Genomic DNA, 12,668 nt, shown 5'->3' with positions numbered 1-12,668 from the left:
TCAAGTGAAATGCAGCACAAATGTTCCTTAGTAATTAGAAGGATTAACTGAGTACTGAAAATTTTCTACGTCTGTCCAAGCTGGCGAAATTGAATTAAATAAACGTAGATTTTTTTCGTCGAAACTTTTAAACAAATGACCGCACAAACATTCATTTTACACCACCTTAAAATTAGCCATATAATGACAATAATTTCACTACTGAACAATTTTTCTCTTATATTGAGTTTTTCAAAGTTAATTTAACATAATTTATATCAATTGCACTTTTTGTACGAATATAAACTTTACGGAATGCAAGTATGTTTTGCTTATGTAATAAAGAACAACTAAATGCAGGCACAGCGGCTAGTAAATAAAATATTATCTTCTGTAAAATTATTAAATTTATCTAAAAATATTTATCTGAAAAATTTAGAAGTATTCATTAATTCTAATTTTTTCGTTTTAATCAGAAATGACCACAACTGAAAATAAAATAATATTTTTAGCAACTTTTCTCAGTCAACCAAACATACTTTCAAGTATAATTTTAGTTCTTTTGTTAGAGTATTCAATAAATTCCAAACTAACGTCGATATGAGTTCTCTACCCCACAAAGTGTTCGATTTGATAACTATCTGTCTCGAATGACTTTTCAGCACGCAACCGGGAAACTAAGCAGTTCTGCTTTTTTAACTGTTTGTATTGGAAAAATTATGATACATTCGTAAATGAAGCTAAAAAAAATGAACTTCGGAAAATTTTAAAAGATTGTAGGTGGAGATGTTAAAAATAAATGTTATTGATATATTTAAATCTCAGAAAGAAACCCTATAATGATTTTCTCAACTTTTTTGAAGTTTGCACGACATTTTTGTATTGAAAAATATTTCTAAACATCTCATTCTCTTACAACAAGGTTTTCTTTAGCTTTGAAGAGTATGTATATGGGATCCTTCGAAGAGTATGTATATGTTGATTAAAATTTAATATTAATCAATAATTTGAGTGTTATTGAGTTTTTGAGTAATGGTAATCACAAAAATTTTCTAATTAAGAAAGATAATTTGTTTTTCTTCGACGAAATGTTTTCTATATTTGGTAGTTTGATGTTATAAAATAAATATATGGAACAACTTCAAACTGTCACAAGGAGATCATGGCTTGAAAGTTTTCCTTTCAAGTAGGAAAACAGAAGAGAAATTGAATAAAATTGAGAACTACAGGTATTGAGATTTAGAAATCTAGAAAGAGGTTTAAATGAACGTAAAATGAATTAGTGTAGAGATACTTAAATAATATATCACACTTAATTTTTATTATAATTATTCTGATTGAATCAATTAAATTTAATTAATCCACAATAATTGAGAGGTATAATTTCAGAGTTAATTGAAGCATAGTATTGCTCACATAAGCCACATAATTATAATTTTATCGATCATCTCCTTCCAAGTGACAACAAATCCTCGCATTCAAAAAACCGATGGCCGCCTCCTTCCAAGTGACAACAAATCCTCGCATTCAAAAAACCGATGGCCGCGGTAGCCTGATGGTAAGGTCTAGTCTTCGGAACCGGAGGACTTCAGGTTCGAGACCCGATTCCACCGAAGAGCCGTCGTGTAAGGCGGGTTTGGTGCACGTTAAATCCATCGGGGTCAAACGTCCTAACGCTGGTGTGGTATGGAAGTTTGGAGAGAGGGTTGCCAACTCAGTTGTCGTCCTCGGCATCTGACTCGTTCGTCCTCGTTCAAAATTACGAGGTCCGTCGCAAAATGGCCCTAGTGATGCTTTAAAACAGGACGTTAATATAACTAAACTAAACACACACAAAAATGACTAATGTGAACATTTTCACAAGAAAATAAATGGAAAAAAGGATCAAACGAGTCATGTACTATAAACAGATTATTTGTCAGTACACAACAAATTGGATTGAAGCAATATTCTATGATCAAAATATTTATTCTTTGATTTAATGAAATAGAAAGTATTTTCCTGTTCATAATGGAACTCCCTACATATTTGAATTTTACTTTTTAATGATTTATAAGCCACGGAATGCTTGAAATGGACCGTTATAATTGTTATTAACTCTACATTGGAAATTCGAAGAGAAAAAAACAACATATAAAACCAAAACGAATGACTTCGAGTAGCAAAAGGTTTTAATATGGAAAATTCATCTTGTGGGTGCTTGATGAAAGGTCAAACAAGCTCCATAAAGAATAGCAATGCTTTGTTAAGTAAGAAAACATAACCGAAATGTAAACAAAACTGGCAGAAATCAACAACATGCAAACATCAAATGTTTATTAAACAACCGCAACGTTTAAAGAAAACCTCGTTTTGCGATCAATATTAGAAAAAAAAAATATATCACAACTCGCTTACTTTATCTCTCTCTCTCTCTATTTTGATTTTGTGAGAGGGCACGGAAGTTTTTAGACGAATCTTCGAATTTTGATTCCTAATAAAGATACAGCCTTAATTACTGTATATTCGAGAACTTCTTGTTGCCAACACTTCCAATTTCATCGCCAAAAGTTTGTTGCCAGTATCAGGAGACATTGGCCAAGAATTCATCTAGCATCCATTAAAATATATATAAAACATTCTTCCTTATTTAGAGACTAATTGCACAGGTAAGCAATATTACAGGTTCATAACAGTATTTTTGTCCCTCAACTGAAATTTATTTATTCCTAGTCGACATAATGCAACTTATAAAGGGGGAAAAAAAACCACTTATCCACCAGCTCCAGATATAAACAATTATTCTCATGTTTAGTCCCAATGAGCTGATTAACATTTTTTTCCATTTAATATTTCTCGCATACTCTCCTATAATAGTGTTATCCCCCGTCCACTCACATAAAACTGTGGACCATGGGTATGGCCAGGAATTCTTTGCATGGCATTGGTAACAATATTTACACTTACTGATTACAAAATACTGATTTTTGGCGGAGTTTTACTTTTTTTTTCTAGCAAATATTTTGTTTATCTATCTAATAAATTTGATTTTTTGGAAAATATAAGAAAAATTTAAATAATGCCATTTGGTATTGGAAATAAAATTTGTCATATTTTTAATTTCAGCATTATAAATTTTATCGTTTAATAAGCAACACTGTCTATCTCCATTTTTCAAGAGAAAGAAAACTCAGTTTTTTTTCTGCAACTGACAATGAATAGTTCTGACTTTTTAAAAACATGTCTGGTATGAACATAAGATCTCATGTTCGTATGTAAAAAAAGGCGGAAAAATTGCTTTTGATTGCATGAGATTGTTTTTAATTTCTCTTGAAAAATTTGGAAAATTGAGACAGACAGTGCTGTCTATTAAGAAACGATTAATAACATGGATCATTTCTTCATTTATCAAACATAAATATATGTAAATAGGGCAATTATTTAAGAAATTCTTTATTATATAATTCCGATTGAAAACCCCATAATTTGTAAATTTTTATATATCGAACTTTTTACAAGAAAATTATTTTTATTGCAAAAATAGTTTTTGTTTATCAAATAATCTTTTTTTATATCAAACAAAAATCTTATTCGATAAGACTATCTAAATAATGGATCGAAGAATCAATAATACAGCATCAGTAATAAATAACAGAATTGAATTCGTACATTTTTTTACACGTTAAGGCAAAATTAATTCTCATTGGTTACATCACCAATCAGAACTGCTTTGATAAAAATGATAATGAATTAATTGAAAGAAAATAAACATTAGACAGTACTTACAATTCATTCTTCGAAAAAATTTTCCTCTCTCCAATTAAAACTGGACATTGTTTTGAAACGATGTCTGAAAAAAAATGTACTAAAAAAATGAAATTGAAAGTTAATTCCGTTTTTTGTATACCATCAAATGCCTTTTTTTTAAAAAAAAAAAATTTATTGTAAACAAATTACATGCATATTTCCACCTTTTTAAAATAAATTGTACGTAACTAAGTATTTAAATATAGTATACACACCAGGTTTGGTTGCAACTAGTTCAAGCATTTCTTGTTTGATTTCTACAACAAAACTACAGAGAAATGCGTTTTCCTTTCTTTTGATATTGCTCTGATGTACAATTGTAGGAAATTTATATTCTATTTGTATAAATCCTAAAGCAAAAGAAAACCGTTAGTCGACAATCAATTACAAAGTATTGTAAAGATGATTGTAATGATTTGGTAATTAGAAACTGATTATGTAGAATGTGATTTTTAAAATTATCTTTCATCCTTTGTCAAAAATCCTACTTCTGACAACTGTATACATTTTTCGAGGAAAGAAGTAATTAAGCCAAATGTATAAAGCAAACCAACTATAAATTATCATACAGCATTTTTTTTCCTTAACTCAATATATTTTGAAATAAATTTGATATGAATGCTACTGAAACATCATAGCAGAAGCTAAACAATATGGAATAATGTTATTGATTTTTAAAATCAATGTTTCGTCTTTCTAATAAAATAATTCATACTTCAATGTTTAATTGTTAGGACCATTCTGTTATGTGATGAATCAAATAGACGATGAAAGACTTCTCCGATGCATCCACTTCGTGAGTGACCATCTTTCAAATATGTCTGATCTGACGAACCGCGCAGCCATCTTTTCCTTCATTACTGTCAACGATGAGGAATCACTTCCATGCAATACTCAGAAGTACTTGCTGGCCAAAAGTTTCCAAAGTAACAAATTTTTCGAGCATGGGGAACTTCTGGACACTTTAGAAAAAAGAGGTACTCTTTCTATTGTATTTTGTGTCACTTGCATCACCATGGTTTCGTTGTTTTATAATACAAGTTCGGTGAATGGAACATAAAACAAATCATGGGAACAAAATATCTTAATTCTCCTTCAAAGCAACATCCATTTACCACCATACATTTTTGACATCGTTGATAAAACTGTTAGAATGAGTCAGCGAAGGTCTCTTTTGGACTGGAGTGAAGCACGGATGTCACACGTCGTCGGATGTCTGGTATGTCTGCAAATTGTGTGGCCTTCAGGATCTTCTTGAGGCGAGGAAACAAAAAGAATTCCGCAGTTTGCCAGATTAGGTGAGAACGGTGGATGTGCGAGGATAGTTGCATGGCGTTTGGCCAAGCAGTTGTATACTCTGATCGCAGTATGGGGTCGGACGTTGTCATGCAACAGACTAAACTTACCAGTCCTGTACAACTGTGGGCGAACACGTTGGATTCGTAACATTAACCTTTTTACCCAATTTGTGACAAAACTTCATGTTAATCTGTTGCTCCATTTCAATTTGACGCGAGTTTTCGCTCACACTGCCCCTAGCCGAATTGTCTGTGCTCCTTGCTACATGGCGTCTCTCCGTTGGTCCCTTCCTGTGCAGGCACCTACCTGCATTTCTCATTCAGGTTGCTTTTGAGATATGCATCAATTCATCGAACTTTTTAGACGCATCTTGTAAGATCTTTAGCATTTATTACTGTCCTTCATCCTGTTCTCATGAATTTCCAAATCTCATTTCCATCAATACTCCTTAATTTCCATTTATTACAAAACATCATAAAAATCAAATAGCAGGATTATTTTGAAATTTTTTCTCAATTTCTTGGAGAATAAAAGCTTACCAATTGAATGGAACATTTTTTTAAAGTTACTAAAAGTACATTTTAAAATGAATTTTTACCCTAACAAAACATTAGCATTCAATAAATGCGCCTACAAAAAACGAATAGATCTTAAATGTGATATTATTTCAATCTTAAGCTATGAAAGAAAAAAAAAATGTTGCTTTGAGCTATTTTTTTACTGTGTTTTCGATTCTGCCCAAGGGCATTCCAAATGTACAAAAGAATAAATAAAAATTATCATGTGAATTTTATATTTAAAATTTAATAATTCTATCACACCTACTCATTATTCTTCAAAATGTATAGCAATAATAACTTTTTAATTAGCTGAACTTTATTTTACTTGGAAATTTATTTTTAAAACCATTCAGTCCTTATGTCTAACTCGAAGATTAGAAATTGTGAAAAGGAGGGGAAAAAAGAAATATTATCCTTGAATTCATGTTAAAATTCAAAATTCATTTTTTCTAAAATTTACCTATTTTTGTCTTTCAGCTTTATATCCCATGATTCATTGCTTTAGTAAACCTCTCAGTGAAGTGAACAACCTTATTTTGCTGAAAGCGAATGGTTTAGGAGAGGAATTCACTTTGAAACAAGGTAATTCATTTTGAAACACTAAGGTTGGATAAATTTTAGTCAGAAAAAAAAAAAGCATTTCATTCAGAATGTTATATCTAAAAATTTTGATGCTACTCAACTGGAGATATTTTTTTATAAGTGGACGTAATTTTTGATAGTGATTGAAATAAATTTTATAAATAGTAACCCCTATTTATCTACGCTCTATTCAGTTGAAGTTTCTCCTAGATATTTTTCTATTCAAAATTTTCATATTTTTTTGCAGTGGATAATTTAATTCTAAAGATTAAGTTATCAAGTTATTCTGATTCATACCATGTCATGCATGTGAAATAATTAATAAGTACGCTCTCAAAGATACAAAAATCATATTATATTTGGTTATTTTACCATTAACTACATGTTTTTAGCTAAAAATAATATGTAAGGGAATTACAATAATTAATGCCACTTTTTCTAAAAATGGAAGAATTATATTTTGTTAGGAAATAAGAATTCTGTGTGAGTTATTAAAATGAAATCCAGTTAATGTTTATTACTATACATTTTTATTTTGTAAATAAAAATGTATGGCAGGAATCATTTTATTCAAAACAGGGATAAGTCTGGAACATCTTTTTCAAGCTGAATCAAAGATTCAAAAGTCGGGAAATAGTCATTATAATTTAGGCTTGCTTCAATTATTCGAATGTCCATTGTTTCAATTATTCAAACAGGCATATCTTCGCCTACTATATCAAAATGTTGTATGTCAAAAACTACATACAACAGAACATACAAAAATTTTATACAACTAAAATAATCAATGACACATAACATTTTATAGCAACATACTGCAGTCACATACGACAATTTGAGAAACATGTGTCGCTAATGACCTAAGTATTTTGCTTCAATGTTTGTTTTAACAAATTTAACCTCCGATATTTTGGTATAACAACGACGATATTCAAACTGATATGGAGGATGCATGGAAATGTCAAAAATTATGCAGAAAGTAAAACAATCTCTGAAACACAACTTCAATCTCAAATACTGAGTAAATACACGAAATAACCTATAAGTAGATGTTTGATTCAGTAAAAATGGTGCAAATTGTGTACATTAAGAAAGATAAGCAAAATTCTCGGGAGATAGAAAAATCAGTCATGAAAGTAAAGATTTTTTGTGGAATAAGCAACTAACCAAAATGACATAGTGAGTTGCGTTTTTGTAGTCACGTACTTTTGCGTGTTTTCAGATATATGCAATTTTCAAATTACCAAGTCTTATTAATAAGTTTCTGAAAGTCAGTTGGTTAGCAAATGGGAAAAAAATTTCTCTGTCAATGAAGGTTAGATCCAATACATACTTTTGAAATTAGCATTTCCTTTAAAATAAAATGCCATATTTCCAATGCAAGAAGGCTTTTTCTTACTCTCTTTTTGTTTGTCTATATGGAGCAAAAGTATTAAAAAGCTGCATATGGACGTATTTAAACGTTTATATCGGCTAGATTTTCGTTTTACTAACTAACTGCTTTATCGTTTTTTATGCCATCATGAAATTTTAATTTGTATTTTGCATGACATGCATTTCATGTGTTTGAAGCTATATGTATGATTTCTAATATTTAATCAGTAACTGCTTTTTTTTCAAATATCAAAATATGACAAACTTTTCTTTTGTAACCGCATCAATTTATGAATGAATATTTTAAAAAGAGAATTTAAGTTTTTGTTAGTAATGGTGAGCTTTATGTGGGTGATCCAATACAACACTTCAGTAACTTCGATAGTATTAATAAAATAAGAATCTTCTTTCAAAAATTGACATAGCCGTGATAGAATCCAATGGAATGACTATTATCGGAATGATCAGTTATTTCGTCCAGAACTAGGTATCGAATGAACTTATTTGCTCAATATATGAAAGATATTTACCTAAGTTGTTTGACTAAGAATCAACAATAGCTAAATTAATCACTGTAAACTTATGATTCCGGGTTCTTTTCTTTCTATCTATACATCGCATCGCGCCAGCAAAAATGAGTATAACCTACAGCGCATTCTTTTAGTTTGAGCAAGTCTTTTGGTTTATCATCCATTTTAAAAATTCATGAAATTAATTAAAAGAAATGCAAGTCTATTGTATCTATAGGATCGCGGTTTCGGCTTCGGAGCTGGAGGGTTTCAGGTTCGAGACCCGATTGCACCGAAGAACCATTGTGTAAGCGGGTCTGGTGCACGTCAAATCCATCCGGACCAAACGTACTCCAGCTGGTGTGGTGTGGTGTGGAGAGGAGTGCCAGCTCAGGTGTCGTCCTCGTCTTCTGACCACTATTCAAAATTACGAGGTCCGTCCCAAAATAAGTGTTGCTTTAAAACGGGTCATTAATACAACTAAAGCTATTGTATCTATCTAATGATTGAAGCATTGAATAATTTTCCGACACATGCTTTGGTCGAACATGAGTCAATACACATCTTATTTATTCACGGTGTAATCCATATAAAAATCTGAAAATTGTCAGAAATCATAAAAGTAAATCAGGTTTTTTTAAAGCATATTTTTGATTCATCTGAGTATAATTACATGCGATTCTGAAAATTCCTTTTATTGTTTAAATAATATTAATGTATTAAAATATACTTTTAGGTATCTACGTAGAAAGCAAGAGTCATCATACTCCAAGGCCAATTAAAGATCCTGCTTTTAAAGACGATACAGCCTATATTTTTATGGGATTTAAAAGCGTTGATCTTACTTATAATGAAAACTTGGAAAAATCCTGGAAAGATTGGACTGGTGCACGCTTAGTAAACAGCTGCTTACGAAACGAATTTTACATCAGTCGCTATTCTTTTTTCCACAGAATACAGCCTCCAGATCCAGAACTCTTCATGTATATATTGATGATCGAATGCCATAATGTTAATAATTCAAATGCAACATATTTGTTGGACTTTGTTCAAAAACTCAGAGTTGAAAGAGTTTTTGGATATTTAACAGTCTACAGAAGAGAAGCTTTAGCTTCCACTTCTGCCATTATAAAAGGAATATTGTCTGAACAAGATGAATATGGTGGAAAAGTTGACATATGACAGATTATGGAGATTCTAGCCACAAAAAGAAGAGAAACAGCAATTATGGCCAAGACTTACGGATCTCAGTCTCCTAGTTTTTACTTTAACTCTATATTGCACAAACGGAATAGTTGACACATTCCAAAATTTGACAGTACAGTGAATTGGACAAAATTTATTAACTAAAGCACGAGACATGCCTTTTTTCTTTCCGATCAAATATTTCTTTCTTTTCATTTGTCACTTCTCATTTCATTCAACGACAAAAGTCATTTGTGTACAAACATTATACTTCAGAATAACACAGCAAAATCTTCAACGTTTTAAAGTTGTTGCGCCACTAACCAGTGTAGTAATAATACTTCATTTTTTTAAAAACAGTTATTGTCAGTGGTAAACAATTATCAAAGATTGATTTAATCATCTAGTAGATTTAGCTACTAAGAAAAAAAAAAAAAATATTTCTGACGATACAGTTATCTTTGTGTATTTTGATCAACAAAAAATTATGCCTAAAATTTGCTCCAGAATGTCATTAGAAGTAACACATAATATTCTGCTGGGTTCTTTGCACTTCAATAATAATGTGTTTTGAATGCATAATTATTCCTTTTATTACTTTGAAAATATCGATAATAGTTACCATGGAGGAAAATTAATAACCGAATAACAATATTAAACTATAATATATAACGTCATTGATAATACTTTGTTGAATAACAATCCAGATAATAAATTTACTTATAACGAAATATAGAATTTAATTTGTGGTCAGGAATTTTCAGAATTCCATAAGGGTTGTGACGTCTCATATAGTATCTCACGGTATCTTGGGCTTTATTCACCACTTATAATGAATTAGTATAATCAATGCAACCATAGATAGTTTCTCCGACCCACTTGATTGTACACGGAAAAATTTGAATGACCAGATGCTGTGGGAATTAAGGTTGGATCTTAAGGACCATCATCGGCCAGGGTACAACTCCTCCCGTAGTAGGAATAATCAATGGTAAGATGCATATAATCGATTCTTTCTCACTGGCGTAACTAGAATAACGCAGGTAGGGCATGCAGTTTGAATATTGTTATCAAAAGGCGCAAAATTGTAGAATTAAAATTGCTTACATTTAAAAGAAATTTTTTTTCTCTTCAGATTTATCAAAATTAAAATTATTTCAATCAAATGAAGGAAAACATACAGAGTACCGTCCTTTTTACAATCTAGACACCAAATTAAATTAGATTTCTCAAACTAACTATCAAATAGAGATTTTTAACTGAGATCTGGTGACTTAAAACCCATTTCTGAAAAGAAAGTCTTTTTTATAAATGGTAGAGGTATACTTGATCGATTGTATGATTTTTACGTGCTAGCACATACAAATACATATCAGTATTAAATTATGAATGAATGGTCTTTTTAAAGCCAATCGTATACCGATAACAGCAATTTTAAGAAGAGGTTGCAATATTTTAAACGTCATCTATAATCGTGAGATATGGCGAATTTGACATGGCTTTTTTTATTAGAATTTGGATCGATTTGAATAATTTTCACATCGTGTTTTATTACGGATAAATTGGTGTTAAAGGAATTGAGATAAAAAAATGAAGAAAATCACGAAGAAATTGTATTTTTTCTTTCGAATTTTATATCGAAACATTTTTTTTTTTTTTTTCAAAAATTTGGATAGCTGGTATTTGAACTATCAGTTCGTCTCTTCATTGAAATTTAACAACTTTCACTAATCGGAAGATACTAGCTTTCATCAGTTTTTGGAATATTTTCTTTTTAACATATTTTTTTAATACTATGAGTCCGCATACAAAAGTGTTTGGTATTTTATTAAGAAAAGTCATTTATTAAGCTTACAGAACAGCTGTGAAGTTAGAGATAACTAAAGTTAGAGATAGTTACTAAAAGAACAGTTGATACTGATAACAATGATCAATAAGAGAAGCCCTGAGTATGAATGTTATCCTTTCATGAGATGAGGGGGGAGGGTAACTATAACTTTATGCAACATTGCCAATAATTTCAATACTTTCATTATGTTTAATATCAAAATTTAGTTAAAATGCCAAATCATTTTCTTGTACTCAACAGCTAATATTCAAATTCTCAATAACATTCATGTCCACATAAGCAAATCTGTTTTTAGACCCACTTGCTAAATAATAATGTCAACAGTTACAAAGTTTTAGTAAATCTACAGTCATCACTCCTTAATCCTTCTTATCGATGAGTTACTTATGGTTGATTGGACATTAATGACCAGTAAGCAAATGAGCCTGTACATAAGAGTCCTAACACCACCTGAACATCCTAAGGTTTGTTTTTAGAAGTAGGAAAATGATACATTTATTGATGTCTCAAGGTTTCTCATAGTATGCCTGGAGATTAAATGCCGCAGCCTTTATATTTATACAAATTGGGCATTCGCTTCTTCTGAACTTCATGACAAATTAGAATTATGTATTATTTTCAAAGAATGTGAAACGAAATTGAAGTTACTTTGGTAAAGTGCATGGAAAGTCAATTATAAGAAATTAATATTTTGAGTTCTGTGGATATAAGAGCAATGTATGTAATTTTAACATTTATTGTGTGCATTTTATCTTCAGTTGTTTAAGTACGAGATCAAAGAAATGCATATTTGCTTCACATTTTTTTTAATAAATGAAATCTTTCACACAAATAGCTGTTTGAATTTCTTATTTAAGCCCTTTTTTAATAGGTAAAAGTTCTAAAGTATTATCAAATCATTTGATTGGAGTAACATGGCCAAAGATCTCTCTTGTTTCATAAAATATAACCCAATGAAATTATTTGAAGTTTAGTAAAATTTCATTACAAATTTTTGAAATGATTTTATTTAAGGCGTTGAATTTTTTTTGTTATGTCCTTGTGATGCCTTTCCAATCAATTTTACGGATGTGCGGAAAGGTAGGTGGAGTGCTTGAACTCAAGGCTCTTAACCTCCAGTTATGAGAGTTGAATGGGAGAAAAGCGGCTTAACAATAACATTACTTAGCAAGATAATTGTACAAAATAGAATGAATTTTTTAATTAAATATTGAAGCTTAATTAATAAATATATTTTTAAAAAATAACATAAAAGAAAAAAGAATGATTTTTACATGACGAAACAATCGGCGAAGATTGGATCACAGATGCATACTAGTTTGGTAAAGTTACAGTTTGCTGTTAAAATCGTAAATGATTTGACGTATTTTACATATGTTCTTAGTTTCAGATCAAAGAACCATTCTTGTTTAACATCTGTTGTGCAGTCATCTGTATTAATATTGAAGGACAACATTTTCTCTATTTGTGTATGATAGGGCTGATGGTTTGAATTAAAGTTACAAAAGTATATTTGGGACCGATATATTTTTGAGCGTGGTAATG

At 30.5% G+C, this 12,668-nt stretch overlaps 1 protein-coding gene across 1 annotated transcript in view; it reads left to right on the top strand.

Annotated features, from left to right (window-relative positions):
• LOC129960477 (uncharacterized) overlaps positions 1–11,891 on the top strand; it is a 44,346-nt gene extending 32,455 nt beyond the window's left edge. Inside the window, exons 3-5 of the mRNA XM_056073942.1 lie at positions 4,500–4,742; positions 6,102–6,206; positions 8,826–11,891. Of these exons, the coding sequence (XP_055929917.1) occupies positions 4,517–4,742; positions 6,102–6,206; positions 8,826–9,271 (777 nt within the window). The 5' untranslated portion in view covers positions 4,500–4,516 and the 3' untranslated portion in view covers positions 9,272–11,891. The remainder of the gene's footprint in view (positions 1–4,499; positions 4,743–6,101; positions 6,207–8,825) is intronic.
• The last annotated feature ends 777 nt before the right edge of the window (positions 11,892–12,668 follow it).

Source organism: Argiope bruennichi, chromosome X2, assembly GCF_947563725.1.
Source record: "Argiope bruennichi chromosome X2, qqArgBrue1.1, whole genome shotgun sequence".
NCBI classification, from domain to species: Eukaryota; Metazoa; Arthropoda; class Arachnida; order Araneae; family Araneidae; genus Argiope; species Argiope bruennichi.
The sequence above is the reverse complement of the archived record's forward strand: the minus strand, read 5'-3'. Positions and strand labels throughout refer to the sequence as shown.